At 30.3% G+C, this 24,964-nt stretch overlaps 2 protein-coding genes across 2 annotated transcripts in view; one reads left to right on the top strand and one right to left on the bottom strand.

The window, feature by feature from the left end:
• Positions 1-7,035: 7,035 nt before the first annotated feature.
• LOC111631871 (replication factor C subunit 5-like) lies at positions 7,036-21,739 on the bottom strand. Its single transcript, XM_023376208.1, has 6 exons — positions 21,706-21,739; positions 13,352-13,511; positions 13,181-13,262; positions 10,847-10,976; positions 8,099-8,176; positions 7,036-7,094 (listed from the first exon to the last, which is right to left on the bottom strand). The coding sequence occupies exons 1-6, from the start codon at positions 21,737-21,739 to the stop codon at positions 7,036-7,038; spliced, it is 543 nt and encodes a 180-aa protein (XP_023231976.1).
• A 1,665-nt stretch (positions 21,740-23,404) lies between these two features.
• The window catches only part of LOC111631867 (Niemann-Pick C1 protein-like), a 57,037-nt gene continuing 55,477 nt past the window's right edge, over positions 23,405-24,964 (top strand). Inside the window, exons 1-2 of the mRNA XM_023376204.1 lie at positions 23,405-23,465; positions 24,028-24,265. Coding sequence (XP_023231972.1) covers positions 23,405-23,465; positions 24,028-24,265 — 299 coding nt within the window. The remainder of the gene's footprint in view (positions 23,466-24,027; positions 24,266-24,964) is intronic.

The following is a 24,964-nucleotide window of genomic DNA, read 5'->3' as shown; positions in this document are numbered from 1 at the left end:
TTTTGTTCGGTATACGACATAATTCAATTATACGCGCCATCAATGAACAAGTAGCACTATCGGTGTACTAGACCAGACTAGACGTTCGCGGTGCAACGGTTTATAACTTTGTTAAATTTCTTCTGATTTTAATTTGTAAGTAAAATTTTATTATTTTTATTAATCACGAATCACAAAAAGGCAAATTAAAAGCGACAGAAAACTAAAAAAATTACTAGAATTACAATGGAACTGATGAAAGAGTTTATTGAGAAATACGAAGGTAGCATGCGTGTTTGAGATTTTAAGTGTTGTTTACCGTATTCCGAGAACGATATGGACAATCGCGAAAAATAAAGACATTATTAAATCTGCTAACATTGCGAAAGGGGTTAAATCAATTTCTAAACAGAGATCGAAGACATTAGATCATGTCGAGAAATTGTTTTTGCTTTGGATAACTGAAAAACAGTGCTGGAGACAGCGTATCGGAAGCAATTATTTGTGAGAAAGCTAAAAAGATACACCCTGATCTCACGAAAAATCAAGCAGGAACTAGCGAGGTGTTTAAAGCCAGCCATTTTTTTTACACAAGAACGGATTAATCATTTTTACATTACTTGTTATGGGAAAGGTTGGTTCGGTATACGTCCAATTCGGTATAAGTCAAAACATCAGGAACGGATTAAGGTCGTATTCTGAGGTTCCACTGTATTGACTCCTTAAACCTTTTACAATTTAATTTTTATATCATCTTATTACAAAAATATACTTGCAACTAGGAACAGCAGGTGCTATTGTGAACATTAAATTTGTTTCATAATCTTTAGCATTTTTTGGTGTTTTAGTTAATTATTTTTGATTTCTAAAAAGTTTACATAAATTAATAATTTTTATATTGCAACATAAAAAGATATCAAAGATATAAAGAATGTTCTATAAAGTTTTATGTGAATTTTTTCAAAATTATTTTTAAACTTTCCATCATAACCGATATACTTCTCTCATTTGCAGAAACCTATTAATAAACTTTTTAAAAAATTTTTTTAATTGAATTGTTTGTTTTTTAAATACTTCAATTAATTTTGTATCTTATGAAAGCTTCCAGTCTTTCAGCTGCAATTTAACAAAGAAAAAATAAATCGGTCACACATTGCAAATTGGATCATATGGAAGTTATCCAAAATGTTTACTTTTTTTTTATAGTGCCAAAAGATTTTCATCAAAAGCAAGTAATATACAAACCATGAAACCATACACTCATCTTAACAGAATAATGATGATCCCATTTACAGTAAATATAAAGAATGCTTTTTATTGATTTTACGAATTTGAAAGTTCTAGAACTTTCAAATTCATAATCACCATGAAAATCTTTCAACGGCAAGAAAAATAAGTTTGATTAATGCAAATGTTTTCATTGATTAAACTTAGTTTTCTTGCTGCCGAAAGGTTTTCGTGATGATTCTTTATAATTTATGTAGCAGTTTAGTATGATTTAACATAAATTCATATTTTGGAGTTTAAACATTTTTATATTTCTTCAAGGCATATCAATATTTTGATGAACTAAGCCAACTAGACTTTTATCTGCCAATTAAGAATACAGTAAAATTAATCTGGCACAATTTTGGAAATTTGTTGATTTCAAAAAGACAATTCATTTTGTTTGGGAATCAACATTAACTTATGGTTAACAAAGAAATGCAAAATGTCATCTTGAAAATTATAAAACAACAGAGTAAGCATTTCCAAGATTAACCCTCATCCCAAATCAAACATTATAAAGCAAATATTTTCAAAAATTTGTTCTTTACAACATTTGATGTGAGAATGAGATTTAATTTATTGATTAATATGAGACACATTTGTATGAACCTCCACAATTACACTTATAACAGGTTTCCTGTCTGTAATTCAAGTAATTACTAAACCTGTAAGGGTCTCAATAAGTATAGGTGAAGAATGGAAAGAAAGGATAAATTAAGGAGGTCTAGAGCAGGTTTAAACCCCCAAAACATCTATGGTGATTAGCATCTTATTGTGCATAATCTAGCTGATTAGAATGAAATTTAACCTGAAAAACACCACCTGTATGTTATTTTCCAAGAGTAAAAATTAATTGATTTTAATTACAGATAGGAGTAAGAAAAAGATGTCCTAATAATTAACAACAACTTACTAACAGTTCTCATGTTATATGACTGACAGTCCAAAACAATTCTCAATATAATTTTCATTTTAAGACTAATTAATTTGATACCACATTTGTTGTCACCATCATATTTAGAACAAAGATTATTACTTGTTTTGACATTAGTAAGATTACAAAACTAACAGTTTTCTTTACTAAATGACAAATTATTTTACACATTTACTAGCTATAATTTGTGTATTAGAATCTGAAACCATTCATCACAAAACCATCATAATTTTTAGAATAAATATGAAATAATAAGATGATTTTTAAGCTCTATTTTACATGCTTATAGCTTAAAAATTTATTTATTTATTTATTTATTTATTTGTAAGTGAAACTATTTATATAAGTGGATTATAAGTTTTCTATTCAAATATGTAAAATATTTAAATAAAAAATGATAAAACTTTCTAAATTTATGAAATATAAAGCTAAAAATATATTATTTATGGCTTTAAATACAAAATTTTCATATCAAAATGTCAAAAGACTTAGTTTACAATACAAAAAAAGTAATGCACTTACAACTTTTATGAAATAGTAAAAAAACTTTACAAAATTGCTTTTCTGTAAGTACAAAAAAGACATTTTCATATTGATCACAAGTTCGACCAGGTCCACAAAGAGTTTACTGATATTAAAGAATGGGTTAACATAGCCAAATCAAGCTCACAAAAATTTCTGACAACATGACCCAGACCAGAAATCAAGATCCCAGATGGCTGACGACAAAGTTTGTCAACATGCCAATACTTTGTCTCAACCATCGACATCGCGATGTGATAACTTTAAGATCTCTTGTAAATGCTCACAACAGAAAAAATGTAAAAATAAATTTATCAAATAATAAAATAAAACAAAAAACTATAAAATATTTTAAATATTTGCATTAAATAAAAATTCTGAATAAATCTTAAATAATACATTTAAATAAGCATCTTCATAATGATAAGAGTACAGCAAATACTGAATACAGCAAATGAATAAATACTGTTGTAAAACTGTTTAGACATACTGAGTACATCAAAAGAAATATGATAAATAAATCAATGAATGAATTCCTATGTTTTTATAGTTTCTAAAATGATTCATCATGTATATGTTTGATACTAACGGCAAGCCACAAATTAAGAGCTGTTTCATTTTACATCATTCTGATTATTAATCAATTTGTCAAATTTTTTCATTCTAACTGCTTGTACACTAAATCAATTATATGAAGCACATGTATTAATAACATCATAATTTTAATAGGAGAAAGTACAAGTACTACATTTTGTTATTTTTACCACTATTAAAAAATACACTATAATTATATATAAAATTTATATAGATTCTCAATATACTTATAAAAAAAAGTAAATAAATAAAACCAAATAATTTATGATATCACCAATTACTGACGACATTTTCTTGTCTTATTAGGTTAAATGTATCAATATTCAATATAAGAGAACTTCATCAAAACAAATAATTTCTGCAATGTTTTGGCCAATTTTAGTTTTTTGTTGATTTACATAATGAAGACAAATTGAATTGTTAATACAAGGCACTAGCATATTTAGGTTATATGACATCTTAATAATTAAGATGCCATATAACCTAAATGTGCTGGTGATTCTGTAATGGATATCCATTACAGAAAAGTTTGACAACAATGGAGCTGCTAACATGAGTGAAGGAAGGGGTGACACCTCAATCCAAGCTACCTATAATAAATTATAGAGGTCTGTATCACATTTGAACTCATATCCAGGGAATATTTAAAATTCTGCCATCCATAAGCATGAAAGATTTTGTCACTCCTGATTACATCTCCCATACAAAGACCATTAAAAAGATATATGAAATATTCTGTAACTTAATGTTATTCTCTATGCCAAAAATTGCTGACTTCAAAATTTTGTCATCATAGATGTATGCTTACTTTTCCTATTCAGAAACAATCCATGGTTGTATTTACACAGCAGTAAGATAACATTTTACTGTGCAGTAGTGATGTGCAAATAGTAACTATACAACTTAATACTTAGTCTAAAAAAATACACATATATACATATGGGTTTATCACATCAGTGAATGAGATTAATTCACTGGTGTGAATTAATCTCATTCACTGTAATTCACAAATTCTTTAATGATTATTAACACCTTAATAAAATTTTACAATAAACTATGCTCTTTTAACATGTACATAATAAAGAATACTCAAAATGCTTTTTGGACACAATAATAGTCCCTCTTCATTACATTATAACTAACATTCTAGTTCAGTACATTCTAGTAACTATATATTACTTTTGCATCTGTTATTTGCAAATATATAAAGTAACAAATACTTTTTTGAAAAGTATTCATTACTCATTAATTTCAGAATTAACACAGCAAAAGGAGAATGACAATAAAAATGTTGATTTCAGTTTAACACTGCATTTTATAATTAAATATAAAACCATAAAATAAAACTTATTTCATACGTTAATCAACCTATTGGACTTATAGGATTACAAAAGAGTTACAAATGGTGGTATATTAACTCTTTTTATCTTAAGCATTAACAGTATAAGAAACAATTTGAATAATCATTGCAAGTTGATCAAACCTGTAAGGTGGCAGAAGTAAGTTAAATGAGGGAGGAAGAGGCCAAAAATTTCTAGGTCATCAGAAAAATTCTGAGGATCCAACTGTAAAAACCATTTAACAGAGAGAAAGGAATACTCTAATGACATGATCACTTGGTCATCAATAATACAACCATAAAAATTATTACAGCAGTTTAATTAATACAAGAACAAATTAATTATCATTCTCATATCAGAAAATTTCCTGCAATAAAACAAAACTGAACCCGAATTAAAAACTCAAAAAACAAAACAAATAAGTAAAAATAACAAAGCAACCAAGTCTAAGTTCAGCTGAGAGGACTTATCTGAGACACTAGTCCTAGTTACAAACTATAGAATAGTTTAAAAGCAGGAATGTCCAATTTTTTGGCTTCCTTGGGCCAAATTTGAAGAAAAAAATTGTCTCGAGCTGCACATAAACTATCAAACTACAAGTAAAGGTGACATGAGTAGATTTGCCATTTTAGGCCAAAACAAACAATGAAATAATTTATGTAGCCAAGTCAAAGTTTTGTAGCCCAAAAAGTAGTCCATTTTGACACAAAGTAACCAAATCTTTTCATTTCAGGTATAGTACATAATATGCATATAATTTATGATGAAAGTCATCTTAACTTCTGTCTTCAGCACTTGTGAACCTCATTGCACTAGCACTGCAGCAACTAACTTAACTGTCTTTTAACAAAGTGGCTTTAAGCAGTTTTACTAAGAAATAAACCCATATTTATATAACGAACTAACTGGATAAAATATACTACGAATAAAACACACCTTTAATAATCCAGCTAATAAAAATTAATAAAGTAAAAACGTTTTTGAAAACATTTTTACTTTATTAATTTTTATTAGCTGGATTATTAAAGGTGTGTTTTATTCGAAATAAACCCAATGTATATTTTTAAAGATTCTTTAATGTTATCTTGTAACAATTTTTTTAATAAAAAGTATTACAATGCCATGCAAATTTTAAAAAATTTAAAAAAATAAGTATATAAAAATCTCAATTTTAAGGAAGTTTATGATTTTATGTTGGGTCACAATTCAGCACTGGGCCACAACCCAGTGCTGTAATGAATGCAACCCAACACTAATACTTCATCCTTTAAAAACCAGGTTTTTAAAGGAATGAAGTATTGGGTCAAATTTTTAAAGGATGCAGTATTGGTCTCCTAGTTTAATTTTTTTAGTTAATCACTGACTAATAAAAAGAGTTTGATTAACTTAAAAACTCAATAGAAATAACCTCAATTATAATTTATAATTTGTATTATGGGTAAAGTGCCATAATACAAATTACTTTATCAGTACTTTAAATTATCAGTACTTTATCCATAACACAAACAATTTATATACATACATATAGTAAACCTTCAATTTAACAGACAAAAAATTTGTCTGATAGGAGGAAAACTTTAAAAATTTTTTATTTGAAAACAGAGCATGCTAAAAGATTGAATTAAAAAGCTAATGATGTGTATAAATTACATAATGTACATACACAACATGTAATAACATTTTAACACATCTTGCACATTTTAAGTTTGTTATTAATGTATGTGTATGTGTGTGTGTGTTATGCTATATCTAGATATGCTGCATATGAGTAATTTTTAAAATAGGCAAGTGAGGTTTCAGCCAGGAATTTAGCTATATTTCTGCCAAATTCACAAAACTGGCAATCAGGTGATGTATTATTAGTACAGTATTGTAGTAAATTTATGAACTTACATGTTTTGGAAAGCTCTCATTTTGTTTTGTTTTCATTTTTCATTGTTTTGGAGTTTCTAATTTTGAAGATTTGCTGTGAATACTTAATATTTTTTATTATAAATACTTACGCCCTAATCTAGCATTTAATGTAACATGTTCATTATAAAGTATAGTATATCATTAAGAAAATATAATACACCATAAAATAATTTTCAAGAAGACAATACTAAAATATATCTTTGCTTAGCATTTTCTAGTCCATAACTCAATGAGTGAATAAGACAGAAGTCTTATTAGAAAATATAAAATGACAATTTCACAAAATAGGCTAAATTTGAATTGTCTATTTTTTATGAAATAGAAAATTTGCCCAATTCACGAAGTAAGCAATTGATGTGCCAATTTCACAAATTATGCAAAATTTTGTATAATTTATGTATAAATTAATTTGTAAAGAATATATTAGAAATTTAATTAAACTTCATCAATATTGTAATAAATAAAATAAATATGTTTAAATACTTACTCTATATCTGCCATCTTATCCAGCAAGTATATTTTCACATTAGGAGAGAACTCAACTACAATAAAAAAATCTTTTTTTAATATTTAAACTTAAAATATAAATTTATATATTATTTATAATTTACATTTAAAAATAAATCAATATAAACATAAAATATAAAACTTTCAGAAATTAAATTATTCACTAGCATTTATAACATAATACAATATAATATATAAGCATAATTCTTGCACTGATAAAGATTTAATTTCAAATTATTCATTCAGACAGAAATTCTCAATTGCTCTACATATGTGTTATCTAAAATTCTTTATACACTAGCATGCAAAACTTAAGCAACAATGTAATTTTTAAGCAGACAGCCATTGTTGCGATCAGTACAATGAACCAATTCAGTAGAAAGGTAATTCATGTTCAGGAAGAAGACATCACAGGTGACATGAGGGCATGCAAAAAACATGCAGTCAACACACACAGTGCAAGACTACAATAAACAGAAGGCTTTGATTTCATACTGTATATGTTCTACTCATTTTTGTTCTAGTATGCTTTCTTTATCCTTTAAGTACAAAATACTGTCTCTGAATTTCATGTCTCCCAGGTGATTTGTGGAGTTACAGCAAGTTTTGCTTACGTTTTGCACACCCATGTATGATACAAATAATTTAAAGTATTAAGTTAATAAAACTAATCATTAAAATATTAACTGTTTTTATGCAACAGAAAATGCAAAAATATTTGATAATGCACAATTTCATAAAATGTATTTATATAAAATTAATAAAATTCAATGTTAAAATAATGAAATCAAATACTTTTTAAGCAATAAATTTATGTCGCATATCCCTGACATGAACTTTCAGTGATGATTTTTCAAGAATATTTGTAAGGTTTAATATTTAAATTTAAAAATGATATTTACAAATTAATCAGAAGTATTATTTCAACATATAACAAACCTTTTTGCACTTTCATTTACTTCAATAAATTTATTAACACTTTATAAAAATATTTCATTTATATTTAACATTCTAGAAAGATTTAATTTTTAGAACTTACTTCTATGAATGTATAAATGAACTTGATTTAAAATATCTTGTAAGGCAAGACCTTTTAAAGTTTTCAGTTTGTTTATATCTGTTTTTTAATTAAAGATTAAATAATTTTCCAATAACTTAATAACAAATTATAAAATTTGCTGTCAAAATTAATTACATTTACATCATAATTAAAATTAATTTACAGATAAACTATTCAAATAAGTATTCATTAATTGCACATATAACATCTAACATAGTACAACAGTTCAGTGTAAAATTGAAACCATACAAATTAAGACTAAAATTTATAAGTAAAACAGAGGAATAGATTTTTCTATTTGTTTACTTAAGATATTATAAATTATCTCAATAAAATCTATTATCAAAGCTTGTTTTTATTTTTATTTCATTTTTTTACAAATTTCCTGATATCAAGCTAAATTTAATGCATACGTTATGAAGTTATATTGTACAAAATTCCATCTCTTTGAAAACATGTAAGGTGAGGATTAACAGCAACATGACTACAATGTTAGTGATTACAATAGTTATCATAAACTAAACATTAATTTCATGAATGAAAATAACAATAAAATCTTGATTTTCATCAAAAGATCTGACAAAAACTACAAATATGATAATGATAGATGTAGGAACTCTACATACAATGGAGGAAAAACAGTCAGATTTGCCTGTATATATTTACTTACTAAAAAAATCTACATCACTAATACTTTTTCCTTAATATAATATACCAAACAGTGAAGAATTAAGTCAAATTGAAATGTTTCTTAAAGGAGGAACTTCCATCCAGAGTGAAGTACATCAGCATCCTTCTTATTAATGTATACAACAGTAAAAGCTTATTTATAAATCTGCAGAATAAAGTTCTACAAACTTTTAGCCTTGGTTGTATCCGGCATCTGCTCTACACATTCCAGCTTGCTCCCATGATCTCTTTTCATATAACATAGCCACTTCACAGCCTTACAAAAATACATTGCTCAGATGTCAGCAATACTATTAATAAATTAAATTATATTAGAAGATTGGCAGTCTTACATGATTTTAGGGGAATACTGTTGAAAAGTTGATCATGACATATCAGCAGACAAAATTTTTGGAATTGTGAACTAACATTTGTGTGAATGCGCTATTGTTCTTTTTAAAAATTATCAGTCTAGAATTATTCTTCAGGATTACAAATTCTGATCAATAGATACAGAAAAATGATAAACTGAGGATGAACTGATGCAGGTTTAATTGTCATAGTTTAAGTAGAATATTTTTGGAGATCCTAGAAATTAAAGTTTCTAAGACAGTGGTACAAACAAGAATACTAAATCAAGATTTAAGTGTAGTTCATTTTAAAATAAAACACTAATTAATATTTTAAAATATTGTATAAAACTGAAACTCTATCATTCTTACAATTTTCTGACCATTTTAAACTAAAATCATGCAATTTGAGTACTGTGTAAATTGAGGGTTTTATGTATTATCAGCAAATTATAATTGTAGTGTATGTATTGATAAATAATGAATATTAAAAATAAAATAAAATAAATAACTTACTAAATAAAGGAATCCTTGCTACCTGTGTAACATGAATCCATAGAAAACACTATCATTGCTATTTCATTGAAAATAAATCTATATATATAAAAATGACTGTATGTCTGCCTGTCTGTTCTTCATGCATTACTACACCATTTATCTGATTGACACGAAACTTTGGGAAGTTGTTTAATACACTCCCGCAAAGGTTTCTGGCATAGTACATTTATGACTATGCCAGAGCTTTATTCGCTCTCTTTGTCTTAATGTTCAATTTAATGTACGAATTTATATTTATGAATGATTCTGGAAAATCCAGCTTATTTTTTAAATTTAGTAAACCCAAAGAAGAACCCAGAAAGAGTTACAAAAACGTTTATTCATCACTTAGTAGTACTATGCACTGGTTAGTGGTTACAGTGAGTCTTAATTATTGCTATCCCGGTGTGGTAAGCAGATATCTAAAAATTTTCTAATTAGTCTCAGAAGAGGGGGGATAGTCTTGCACTTGATAAAACGGGAAAGATCGGCTATAATCTAATAATCTTAATCTTCGCTATCAATACTTTTTTCCCAAGCAATGCTGGGCTCATCTGCTAGTAATTTTATAAAATTACAAAATTTAATGCACAAAAGTATCATAAAAGTGTCTTCTTTTAATTCTTAATGTCCTTTACACACTTTGGGAACAAAAAATCTCTACAGCGGAGTCAACCGTCTTTTATAGTCTACTTTTCATGCCTCAATATGTAAAAAATTCAAGTATTTTTCATTAATGTTTTCATTGTAAATTAATTTTATGATTGTGCCGAAAACTTGGTAATATTTTAAACTGTTTTTACATATTGAGGCAGAGAAAGCAACTAATAAAGGAAGGATGACTCCATCGTAAAGACTGTTTGTTCCCAAAGTGTGTAAAGGACATTAAGAATTAAAAGAAACTTTTTGTGATACTTCTACACATTAAATTTTGTAATGTATTAATTTCATCCTAGCATGTTTTAATTATTTTTATTAATGTTTTAATTGTAAATTTTATTAAATATGTTTTATTCATCTAATTATTACAATTATTTAATAAAGTAAAATTAATTAAATTAAAGTATAAAAATAGTTTCACAATAATTTTCTACACATTTATTAAAACACCATGTTGTAGATTAAACATTATTTAAAATTACAGGAAATTAATTATAAATATAAAGGATACTTTCGTAGGCAGTAACAAAATCGTCATTTAAAAGCCAAGTTACAATGTTTTTAATATCCGACTTTAAAGGATGACCAACACAAGTATATACATTTTCTTCATTTACTATATCAAATGCCATAGCAGTACTCTGAAAATATAGCTTTTATAATCAGTATTAAAATATAAAAGAAATATATACAAATAAGTAAATACATAATAATAGTAATAATAAATAAACAATTCTATTATGACAAATAGATTTTCAAATGATAATACTGCTCCATTCTCAGAACGGTAACAAATTAAAATTGTATTAAATGTTAAAATTATTCATTTCAATAGTAAAATGTTTAATTTATACATCTAAATTCATTTATATGTTGTTTCCTTTTTAATACAGATAACAGATATCATAATAACTTTTTATACTGAAATGCCATTTAATTAGGGATAGGACAGTTGAAAATTCTGTACTACTACTCTCACATTTGCATGGACACCTGATCAGTTCTGTGAAGATATACAGCTGGCAGCTTTGCCTTCCCCAAACATTAGCCCTCTTGGAGCAAATGTTTGGGGAAGGCAAAGCTGCCAGCATGAAAGAAAATACACAATTTAAATTCTCTATGGCTAGGACAGCAGTGAACACCATGGAGATCTTCCACGGAACTGCACTGTTTTTGGAATCTTAGAACTCTACTCATACACTTATGTGTAACTCATGCAGTCGTCTCCTTATTGTTTCTGCATGTGCCAATGGATGTTAATTGGTTTTGTTAAAAATTACACAGTAGATTCCTCTTGCTTCATGCACTGCTGGAAAGATGCACCATTTTATCAGTAAGATTTCATATTTTCGTGCAATCAAGTGTTGCCAGTCACAGTTATTGTTGCCTCTGACGTGGAAGTTTTGTGTCAGAATTACTATGCTATTGCTCATCCTCCTGACTTTTAATGGCACTTTTCCAGTTTTCTGTTGAACATGCCTTGTATCATACAAAGAAATTTAATATAGAAGTCCTAATGATTCTTAACATACATTCCAAAATCAAAAACTTTTGTAGAAGGTAGTATACCACCCATTATCAATGGCATTTGAGCTGAACAAGCAAAAATCATTTTGAGATTTGTTGCTATTAATCAGAAATGTGAATTATGTCAACATCAAATTGATCACTGTGATTTCAACAAAAAAAAGTATTACTGTTTTTAATATAAAAAAAATAATAAAATAAAATTTCTTTAGACACTGCACTTGCATTATATAACCACACCATGAAAAAGATCTTAAAATGCAACGATATTTTAATAGTTGAGTGTTTTTGGCTGTTTTTATCTACCTTCTTTCAGGATTAGAAATAGCAAAGAAATGACAATTTTCATTTGAAACGAATGAAACATAAATATATTTCTGACAAATATAATGTAAATGTTATTATTCTAGAGCAAAATTTCAAAACAAGAGAATCTTGGACTTCTATTATTATTATTTAAAAAAAATTAATTAATTAAACTATTATTAAAAAATTATTTGCACGAAAAATTCCTTAAATATAATGCCTATTCAGATTATTCATGTTAGCTTACATTGGACAGATTGTTTATTTTTACATTAAAGCTGTCATTAAAATATGAACTACAGCAAAATGTATATTGCTCATTGAACAGATGTGTCAGGTGAGTCATTTATACACTATATAACTTTGTATGGTAGACTCATTTCTGGAAGTAGAGCAAGCTCACAAGAGCCATTTAAGAAAAGAGAATTATCAAGAATTCATTCTATAAAGTTGGTTGAAGAGCACCAAATACATCCAAGGTAGAGGAATACCCATGGGGCAACCCACTTTCATGGACACTTCATAAGATGGTACTGAGATCCTTAGAAAAATCCATTTTGCCAAGAGACTTATCATTCAAAAACTTTGTACCGCCCTTGTTCATATCAAATTACATGCAAGATTTTATTTCTTTGATTGAGTTAATTTGTAAACAAACATCATGAAATCTGGTAAATTTGTAAAGCCAAACAACCACCGGATTACATCAAACTACTTTTCCACGATTATATTTAATTACTAAATAATTTGTCACTAGAGGAAAGTGTTAGGTGCAATCTCTTATTAATTAAATTAAAATTTATTGAATAATTTAAAATATTCTAGAAGAAAAGAACTGGCCACAAGCAGACTGATTATTTCGTATTTAATTAAATATAATAGCAAAAACGTAGCCCGATGTAATTTGGTGGAAGTTTGAATTAATTCAATAATTAATCACATTAAACAAGAAACAGCTATTAACAATTTCTACTGTTAGATGTGAAAATTTTTTTTAACAATTATCAAATACCTGAAGTATATTTATAACTTTCCTCATATCACCTTGAGAAAGTTCCATTAATGCTGTTTTTCCATCATCAGTAATATTAATTCTATAAAGAAAAGTTATAATACATTGAAATTTATATAAAGACTTTTTTCTATTAATAAAACTCTAATCATTAAAATTTAATTTTCTTACTTTTCTTTCTCGACAATATAATTTAACCGAGGTTCTATTTGTTTGGGAGATAAAGGTCCAAATCTGAAACGTGTACAACGTGACTGAACGGCAGGAATAATTTTAGACAAGTAATTGCAAATGATGCAGAATCTTGTATTATCAGTAAATTTTTCAATTACTGTAACAATTTAAATTAATATACCATACACAAATATTCAAAGAAAATAAAATTTAATTTAATAAATTTTGTCTTAATCAATTTTATATAAAATCTAAAGCAGTAGTTGGAAGATTAGTCTGCGAGATGACTTTCTGTGGCCCACAAATAGTTATAGATTATTATTATTATGTCGGGTTTAGTGAGTTATACTAGGTTGACACTGGTTGCTGTGTACTATGCCAGCCCAGAGTCAAAGCATAGCAACCAAAACAAAACAAAAATTAAATAAGTGTGTTTTTTTGTTTGTTTTATTAAATTGTGGCAAGGCAACACTTGGGCAATCTGCTTAGGGGATACCTTCTGTCTTTTTAAGGGTAACTGGCCCCTATTTAGGCATTACAGATGTGGAGAAAACCCGGAAAACTCCACAAGGCAAGCCTGTCCTGGCGAGGCAAAAACCCACAACCTAATTCCCAGTGTTCAGGGACAGAAACCACTTGGCCACTGGTGGGCCAAATAAATGTGTCAGTGTGTGTGTGTGTGTGTGTGTCTATTCAGGAATTTCCTAACAGTATGACACGTATTCCATATAGTGGCCTTCTGTAGTGTGATGTATTTGTTTCTATTCAACTGTAATGCTTCCAGGCATTTGTGTAATGTGTGTGTGGTATGACAGGTACAATAACCCTGTCCATCCTCCACAGATGCCTTATTTCCTGGGCAAGTTCTGTGTACTTGCTAATTTTTTCAGTGCATGTGTTTTGTACATTGTGAGTGTTTGGAATGTCTATGTCTATAATGTATGTGATTTTATTGTGTTTGTCAATGAGTGTGATGTCTGGTCTGTTGTGGTAAATTGTTTTATCTGTGATTATGGCTCTGTCGTAATACATTTTGTGCGTGTTATTTTCCAATACTGTCTGTGGAATATACTTGTAGTATGGTTCGTGGATGTCTGCCAATTTGTGTTTCTTTGCAAGCTCTTGGTGTATTATATTTGCTACTTGATTGTGTCTATGTAAGTAATCTGTCTGTGCCAAGAGCTTGCAACCAGAAGTGATGTGTTGTATAGTTTCTGGCATGATGTGACATTTTCTGCATGTGTCATTTGTGAGTGTTGTATCTTTGAGTATGTGTTTTCTGTAGTTTTTAGTATTTATGACCTGATCCTGTATGGCAATCATGAATCCTTCCGTCTCCCCAAAGAGGCATCCCCGATCTAACCAGCTGTTTGACGCAGTTTTGTCAACAAAATCCTGGGCCAGGTCGTAAGGATGCCTGCCATGGAGAGCCTTTTGAGCCCATGATTGCTTAATGTTGTCTATGCTTTTTATATGTTGTGTCATGTCTGTATGTTGTGAGTGTAAGTTTAATGGTGTGTTATTTGAGTCTGCTAGAGCTACTGCTTTTGTGTATTGTGATGTTTCTTGTTTCCTGTAGAAAAACTCTCTCAGTGACTGTATTTGTTTGTAGTGAAGGTTAACTATGTCAATCAGGCCACGTCAGCCATCTTTACGTGGAAGGGTTAATCTTTCTATAGCGGATTTAGGATGATGTTGTTTATGCTTAATAAGTGTTGTTCTTGTTTTCCTTTGGAGTTGCTCGAGATCTGTGTGAGTTCAATATATAACTCCAAAAGATTATGTGAGAGCTGGGATGACATATGTGTTTGTTGCTTTAACTGTGTGTTTTGCATTTAGCTGTGTTTTGAGAATGGCATTTAACCTACTTTGGTATTCTTTAATTAATATTTGCTTTATTTGTGTATGTTCTGTTAGTTTGGCCTGTTGGAATCCTAAATACTTGTAGAACTCGCCCTCTTCCATGGATTCAATAACGTCTCCATTTCCAAGTGCAAAATCTTCTTTCTTCAGGATTCCTTTTTCTATGTGAAGTTTTTTGCATTTGTCTAAGCCAAACTCCATTTGTATGTCCTTAGTGTATGAATGTGTGATTTGTAGGAGTTGATGAAGTTGTTTTTGTGTGGATGCATAAAGTTTTATGTCGTCCATGTACATGAGATGTGACAGTGTAAACTGTGTTGTTTTTTCATGTCTGATATTGTAGCCATAATGCGTGTTGTTTAACAGGTTGGATAATGGATTCAGGGCTAGGCAGAACCAGAGAGGACTCAAGGAATCTCCTTGAAAAATTCCTCGCCTAATGAATATTTCGTTTGTTTGTATGGAAGTGTTACTAACCCTGAGATGTAGTGTTGTTCTCCAGTGCTGCATAGTGTTTTCGAAGAATGCAATGAGTGATGGATGTATTTTGTACATGTGTAGAATATGTAGCAGCCAACTGTGTGGAACACTGTCGAATGCTTTTCTGTAGTCTATATATGCCATGTGTATGTTTCTGTGTTGTTTGTGTGCTTGCCGTAGAATGACTGAATCTATGAGTAACTGTTCTTTGCATCCCCTGTGATTTCTACGGCAACCTTTTTGTTGTTCTGTAAGAATGTCGTGTTCTTCAACATGTTTGTATATTTTGTTTGTGATACAGGATGTCAATAATTTGTAGAGTGTTGGAAGACATGTAATTGGTCTGTATTGTGTGGGGTCTGTGGTTTTGTTGTTTTTAGGTTTCATGTAGGTAATGCCCCGAGTAAGAAATTTTGGCATGTCTTGTGGATTGATGATGATGTGTGTTAGATGTTTAGCTAGTTCCTGGTGCAGTGATGTAAACTTTTTGTACCAGAAATTGTGAATGTTGTCTACACCAGGTGTCTTCCAGTTGTGTGTTCTGTTAACAGCGTAGCGAATGTCGTGTATGTTTATTTCAGCACAGGGCATAGTTGGTATGTTGTGCAAGTTTCTGTTCTCCTCCTCGATCCAGCCTGCATCAGCATTGTGTGTAACAGCATTGGACCAAAGAGAAGACCAATAAGTTGTGAGTTCTTCTTCTGTTGGTGTGCCACTGTGCTGTGTATCAGTGTTTGTTTTGGTACTGATTTGTCTGTAGAAAAGTTTTTCATTGTTTGTGAATAATTTATTTTGTTGTTTTCGTAGTGTACATGTTTTGTATCGTTTGAGTCTACGTGCTTTGGCTGCGAGTTTTTGTTTTAGTGTATCGATGTATTCTGTAATGTGTGTGTTGTGATGTTCATGTTTTGTGTGTGTTTTAATTTTCTTGAAAATGTTTTTGAGTTGTTTCTTTAATTTGGGTGTTATGTTGTTTTTAGTGTATTGTGTCAGCCTGCCTAATTGCTGTCTAATGTCATTTATTTGTGTTTCTATTCTTCTCTGCCAGGCAGGCTTGTGATAGAATTGTGTTTTGTGTGTGTCTGTCTGTGAGTGTATTTTCAGTCCATGGTGTGTTACTACTGTGACTGCCCCAGCATAAACTAATGTATGAATGTCTGAGAGTGTAGAAATTGAATGAATGTAGTTTGGTAGTAAGTGAGTGTTTACATAATTTAGTGTTTTTCCTACTACCTTTGACGTGTTGATTTTTGGTATTCGTGGTCTTTGTGTGGGATCTGTACCAGTATATTTAATGAGTGTTTCCTGAAATATAAGTGAGAGCGTATTAACTAATTCTATGTCTACGTTATCAGTGATGGATGGGGAAGTGCCTGCAGTATCATTAGTGGTACTTGTTGTGTGTGTGCTGTAATCAGTGCTTGTTGCTGGATTATCCTGACAGGTTACGTGATCTTCATTAATGTTAAATGTTTCTGTCTGTTGATGTATTTGATCAGCAACCTGTTGTTTGATAAGTTCAAGTGTTGTTTGTGGGATAAGGTTGTTGTGTATAATTGTTCGTTTTTGATCAACAACCCTTTGTTCGGTGACAGTGAGGTGAGGATATTGTTGTGTGAATCTATGGTGTAGTTGTTGTCTGTATGCTGTCATGTTTGTTTCGAGTCTTGTGATGGTGTAGTAAGTGCGGATGATAAACTCGTTCATTTCTGTTGTCCATTTCATCCGTTGGCGTGGTTTTCCAGCCTTTGTGGTCTGTGGATGCATTGCCACAGAAACACCAAGGCTAGGTTGATTCCTCACATCTGTTGAGGGCATTGCAGTAGCCATGCTTGGGCCGGCGCTGCTTTCGCCACCGGTAACCAAGGGAGACTGGAGCCTATTTTTCGAACGTGAGCCTCTGCCTAACCCACGAACGCGGACCTTGTTAACCCGGGCGACGTCCGAGCCGGTATCATACTTAGATCTGGTTACTACCATAATGATTATCTCCACAGAATGTGGGTGTGTGGTCACTCTTAGCTTCATTCCTCCCCATAGACCTTACTGGCATGGGTGTCCCTACCAGGAGCTTGTGCTCCAGCCTGCATTGCTCTATGGATCAGTAAAATTACTGGGCTCTCCCACCACGACCAGGTGGTGACTATGGGAGAGATAATTATTATTATTATCAACATGTCTCGATTATATATAGATTGCAACATACTTTAATAGGAAATCTCTCACAATTTTCAACTGGCTTAATTTAACCTGAAACAGGTTCCTGAAAGTAGCTGAAAAAAGTTTAATTTTTTTCATCATTGTGCTGGAAAATATACATAAGGTGTGTTGTGTTATGTTGTTTATTTTGAATAGTTCCATCTTTTAGAGAATATAATATGGAATTTATGGCTACATTGGCAAAGATGTGCAGAAAAAAAGCCTGTTTTCTAGCATTTGTAAATGCTAGAATCATCTTTCTAAAAGAGCAAGTGTGCCCAAACTGACAAAAAAAATAAAAGAAAAAGTAAATTGAATTTTCTGTAAACAAAGACATAATAACAAGTCAAAATTGAACAATTTTTTAGTATGCTGGGATCTCATTAAACTATTTGAAGGCTTTATCAAAGCTTTTGAATATGGTTCTATGTTTACCCTGAAGTCCACTAAGTTACATCCAGAAGGCATCATCAGTAACACAGAAAAACTTCTCTTACAATCAAAATACATTTACGAAGACTTCCCAGTCAGGTAGCAGATGCTCTTTTAATATGAAGCATGATTTTAGATGATGTGATTTAGTGTCTATGAAAGTAAGAAATGGCTGAAACAAAATGGGATTATGTTAATCAAAGCTGACAAAAGCAGAGCAATTATTTTGTTAAAAAAACCACATACATTTTGTTGCTAGAAAAATAATAGTTATGTAGACAAACTCCAGAACGAAAGTTCACTTGATTTGACTAGTCTAAGTTCTATGTTTAAAACACATTGTAGTTAGCTTCTTAGACACTCTGATGCTCTCCAAGTTTGAAAAGATTCCTAAACTTGGTCAACTATTTTGCCATGTAGTGGACAAATGAAGATGATGATCCTAATAAAAAAGAAAAACACATACTTGCTAGAAGAATACCATAAGTGATAAAAGTTTACATTCACTATTTTGAGAGCTAGTGTCCAAATTAAAAAGCATTATGGCAATGAGCAACTTACAGCCCTCAATTTTATGTCTATGTATACATTTAAACTGGAGCCATGCTTTTTTGCACTAAGGGATTTTTTTTCGTTGTTACCATATCAAATGTGTACAAGTACCAACACAGATATTGAGTTAACACATTTGTGCTGCTACTCATCATTTTTCACATTTAATAATTGGACTTACATACAGTAAGATTTGTAAAGAAATTATACATACACTTCAAATATGTGTATAATTTCACAATGTGCGAAATTATTCACAAATTTGAAGTGTATGTATAATTTCGCACAATGTTTGTTTTATACCAGTTTAACAATTCATTAGCTCATTATAAATAATTACTCATAAATACATCATATAAAAAAAAAATATTCAAATTTCTGAATGGTGAATTAATATAAAAATTACAATCAAATCTGCTATAAAATAATAATAAAGGTATGTATAATTACCTTTATTATTATTTTATAGCAGATTTGGGATAGCCACATGGGATAGCCTGCACAATAGTCATGTGCGGGCTATCCCACATGGCTACCTACACTGTCGACACTCTCCAAAAACTTTGTCTTAAGGTGTTAGAGCATTTTCCCTATAGTCCTGATCTCATCCCATAGGACTATCACCTGTTTGGTTCCCTAAAAGAAGTGCTATGGGGACGAAGATTCATATCTGACAACAATGTTAAGACAGTGGTGCATTTGTGGTTTGCAGCTCAGCCAAAATCTTTTTTTAATGAAAGAATAAGAAAACTTGTGAACAGATGGACAAAGTGTATTGAAAAGTGGGGCAATTATGTTGAGAAATGCAATATTTGACTTGCTGATGGTTGATTACAATAAATTCTACAAAGTGCAGATAATTTTTGACTTACCCTCATACTTGCATACCAATATTAAAATTTTGACTTTTTAAATATAAACTGAATGTCTTAATACAGCATTTCAATACCTTGATACCAGATTATAATCTCAACACATTTAACATCAAACTAATATATTTTTGATTTCTTGAAGAATAAAATTGTTTTTAAATAATTTTTCTAAGCATAAAATGATTATATTGTATTTCCATGAATATAAGATCATATTTTTATATCTGAGTATAAGAGCATGCTCTTACAGATGTAGCGTAATTGGCACTTTATTCTGCAAAGTACCTAGAAAAACTATTTAAAAAACAACTTTTATAGAATTAGAAGCAATTTTCTATTTTAGTTCATTTTTGATGATGGTTACCACAGAGATGTCACTGAATAGTTACTGTTGTTACTGTATCAGTGCATTTACATTTAATTTATATTGACATAGCAGTGTAGTGTCTTAAAAGTCAAAACAAGGTGGCACACACAAGAGCATGCTCTTATAATCAAAGCAGGATATATTTCAAAAATGTGAAAACAAGCAATTTTCAGATAAGATCATGCTAGATAAAAGTTTGATAACTGTCTATTGGCATTAATAAGGTTTTGATGAGTAAAACACAAAACAAGTAAAAAAGTTTTGTAAGCACTTTTGACATGTATAGAATGTCTTCTTCAGGCAAAATGAAAACAAATTTTAGAATGTTGATATGAATTTTAACATTAATGTTAATATGTTCTAATTGGAGTGAACATGTTGAATTTAAATGGTACACTATTGGGACATTCCAATTTTCAACGTTCATTAAAATTTGTTTTTTTTTTCAACGTTGAGGTAGTGCTGTTGTCAGCGCTGACTCAACACACTCAGTACTCAACAGATATGTTGACTGCTACTTTCCAATGAATTGTGGGTAATTGAATGAAATCCATCTTGCTGAGAATGAAATTATGGGAACTAAGCACTTCATACTCGAGTTGGAACGTCGTTGATGACGTCAAATTGTTGACTTCAACACTCATCACTCGCGTTGAAAATTGGAATGTCTTGTATTAAACTTATAATTTGACCATTAATTAAAAATGCAATTGAAAAATTATCGGTAACTGTGATTTTAATTTTTTAAATTATTGAATAGTGAAATCTATATTTTTGGGAGTTCTAGAGTGGGCCTATTACTCATGACTCTAATTTCTCAATAATGTTTCCCAGATGAATACAGTTGCAGTTCTCACATTGTATGAAGATGGAAGATTCATTCCACGGGTGTAATGTAATGATTGAGACACTTTTTGAATAGTTCTGTGGAAATTTTATTTTTACAAATGTCATCTTGATGTTCTAATATTCTGCTTTGCAATTTTCTACTTGTTGCTCTGATATATATCACTTTTTCATCATTGTTTTGGTGTTGTAAGGGAATTATGTATATATGTGATTTTTCTAATGTAGTTAATTTGTTCCTGTCATTACATGGTATTCTGTGTAAGGGTAGCTGTGGTTTTATTGAAAGGTTAAACCCTGATTTTTGGAACCTTCTAGTAATGTGCAAGGACACAGACCCAAGATACAAGATGAAAGGGCTTAAATAAATGTGGTCCTTTTTTTATTATTTCTAATTTTGATGGTGGGAAGAGGAAATTCGCACATGGATGTGAATGTGCTTGAATTTAGCATAAGTGTATCCTGCCCTAGGCATTGCTATATTAATACCAAACAACACTCTTTTTTAACACTCTTTGTACCAAATGTTGTGATGGTGATAATATGTAGGCTCTACGAATATGTGAGGGCCCGGATTTAAGAAGGCTGAGATTCGAATATTTTTATTCATTTTCATCTACCGTTTTTGTTTCAAAACCAAAATGATTTTATAAAAGTTAGGGTTAACTCGAAAAGAGAAAAACAACCGACAAAATTTTCTCATAAAAATCGCTCATAAAACTCAATTCCCATGAAAATACTTCCTTGTAGAAGATGAGTTAACTGTTGTGTCATAATTTTGTCACTTCGCCCACCATTGGTCAAAGAAGATCATCACCTGTGACGTACATGGGGAAAATCTCGAAAGGAGAGCCCCCATATAAAAGGCAAGTGCGATGACGACACGGGGGAAAATTATTTTTCTGTACTGTGTGTGTGTGTATTACCTGCCTCTCGTTGCCACCATCTTCGATAGACTTTAATAGACTTTACAATTCTGACTTTGATTATAACTTTGAACTTTGACTATGACTTTGAACTGAATTTCAAACCTGGGAAGTAAGAGAATTTGGATCAACTAGACATCAACCTAGACATCAATGTTTATAACTAGAGGTATTTATCCTACCCGCGATGATATGTAAACTCTCTCTCAAATATTTCCAACTTGCGGTTAAGGTCATGACTAAATTATATTTTGTCCGCTATCCCAACCGGATTTTATGAATTATACGGATTGAAAATCCCGAGAGGGAATTGTACCCTCAACTCCTTAATCATCTATGTAAAAATGTTCAACAATAAACGGGTATAATGTTAACGAATTTTGATTGGTGTGCGTTTCTTCTGACATTATCACTTCCATACTGAACCCGAAGTCCTCCGAGAGATCACTTGTGATAATTTGTCCTCAATTTAAACGTGTATCTATCCGCTAAGAAATTGATAGATTGGTGTCAGATCCTGACGGGAGAAAGGATTTAACGATCCTTAACTCTATAACCCTTTTGCTCAGCAGAACCCATCCTTTGGACAAGAGAGACTGGACCTCAAGGTCTTGAATCAAGTAAGAGGTAGGAGAGTCAAGAACTCGTAAACATCCTACCCCCAATTAGTCTCACAAATAAGTGCAGCTATGGCATTATTTGTGTAGCCAGGCAATGGAATGAAGTGGCTGGAATAATGAGAGAACATAGATTAAACTTGTGATATACACTGAAACAAATTTCCTCAGGCATTTTTGTGTTAGGAGATGTAGTAAACTGATGCTGCTGTCTTTTTCTCTTTCTACTATAAAATTGAAGTGTTTATCTGGGATACTTGCTGTATAAACTGTGACAGTTTGAAATTGGTTAATCCCATGCTAGTAATATATAATCTACATATCTAATATATAGTAGTGGATAATCAACTAAAAGCACAGAAAAATACTCCAAACTCATTATTTCTCATAATTAACTCTGTAAGTATTGCTGATAGCAGAGAGCCTATTGGTACTCCCTGTATTTGAAGATAAATTTTGATTATTAAGAAAATAATTGTTTTCTGTTATTAGGAGTAAAGCTTCTCGTATTTCTAAAACTTGCTGCCTAGATAACTTCTGTTAAGTAGTAGCGCATTTTTCAACATTACTGCTTTGAAATATGGCACTGATGGATAAAGAGAAACAACATCAATCTTGAAAAACCAATAAGATTTTGATGGTAAAGCATCTAGATTTCTGTTGATTATCATTTTTGCTTTGTTGGCTGATGTAACAAGTAGCTCTGAGTAGGGCATTAGTAATTTTAGAAATTTTGCTATTTTCTTTTCTAGGAAATATGTAGGGTGTGTGCATTTATTTACTAAAGGGTATAATGGCCACTGGTTTATTTGCTTTTGCTTCAAAGAATTATCTTGGATATGCTATGTTAGGGAGGATCTAAATGGTCAGTAATAGATGAAGTAATTCTTGGCAAGATGATAACCTTGTTTTATGCAGAACAGTTGGCTTTGGGTTTCAATAATACAGACCCAGATTGTGAAAAAAATTGATTTGCTCTAAGTAGAAAATAATTGTTTTTGCACAGTACAAGCTGTTTAACTTTGTCTGAAATGATCTTAAGTTCTTCTTTAAAAGGAATTGTTTCAATCTCAATTGTTTCATACACCTTCATTAACTTCATTTTATGTTAGATTGTCTGTCTATATTATAACAAATTATTTTAGAAACATTTTAAAGAAATTATTGATTAGATAATAAATGCCAGATTATTTCAGGCTACATTTTGGCTATCAATTATTGAATAGTAGTTTGGCTAGTCATCATCTTGTACTTACTTTCAATTAATTTAATTGAAAATTAATATAATTATTAAAATTAGTGTAAGATAGCATTCAAACAGCCTGTTTTAGTCTAAATTATGGTTTGGTAATTGATAGCCAAAATGTACTCAAAATAATTTCATATTAGTGATTTGATTATCACTATTTCAGCTGATTTGTTTAGCATTATATTTAATAATTTTCTTAATTTTTATTCTTTATAATTAAACTCTTAAATATTTTGATAAATTTAACAATATAAAAATTTGTTTTTACAGGTAATGAAACATACACTTGCTGTGATGCTATACAAGCAACTCAACTTGAACTGAAATTACAGTTGGCTCACACATTAGGAATTAGTCGTTGTCCATCGTGTGCTATGAATTTTCAAAAGAATTTTTGTCATTTTACATGCTCACCTAATCAACATAAATTTTTAAGACCTACAGCATATGATACATCTAATACTAATCAAACTTTTATATCAGAACTTGACTATTATATGAATAAAAGGTATGATACAGCTCTTCAATTTTTAAATTATAATCTTTATATGTAAATTATGATTGTGATTTTTAAAGTATATTGCTAAGTTTTGATGACAAATATCTATTTTCGCAGAATGACAAGCATGCCACATGTAACTGGGGAGACCAACAAACCTGAAACCCTGGAGTTACTGGCATGCTGGTTAAATTGCGACTAAAAATAAAATTAATCAGATGTAACAAAACTAGTTGTTAATTAAATGTTAAAGAAAACATTCTTCCGATTACAATAAAATAATAATATAATTTGACCAACTTAAAATCAGGAAGAGATATTTACAGGATGATAAAACAATTAACGGCAGTGTAAGTTGTGATAATTTACTGCCAGTTTCTGAAACTTAATGTTTACAGTAGAGCGTCGTTTATCTGAATCAATTGGGGACTGGGGTTGTTCAGATAACTTATTTTTCGGATAACCAATTATGTACAAAAAAATATATTAACCTATCCCATGTTGAAATTTTTCTCCGTTGCGTGTCGCTTCGCGTTGAATTTTCGTCGATGTTAAGCCTAACGTAAACTTTTTAAAATAATAATCGTGGCTATTGTATTGTTAAAAATTATTTTTTTATTTTGTACAAACAGAATAAATATATTGAAAAATATAAAAACAATAAAAAATTATACTTCAGAAGTTAATTTAGTATCAAAAACGTAAAAT

The sequence above is a fragment of the Centruroides sculpturatus genome, unplaced genomic scaffold, assembly GCF_000671375.1.
Source record: "Centruroides sculpturatus isolate CEXI.00-Female unplaced genomic scaffold, Cexi_2.0 scaffold788, whole genome shotgun sequence".
NCBI lineage: Eukaryota > Metazoa > Arthropoda > Arachnida > Scorpiones > Buthidae > Centruroides > Centruroides sculpturatus.
This window is presented reverse-complemented; position numbering and strand designations above follow the sequence as displayed.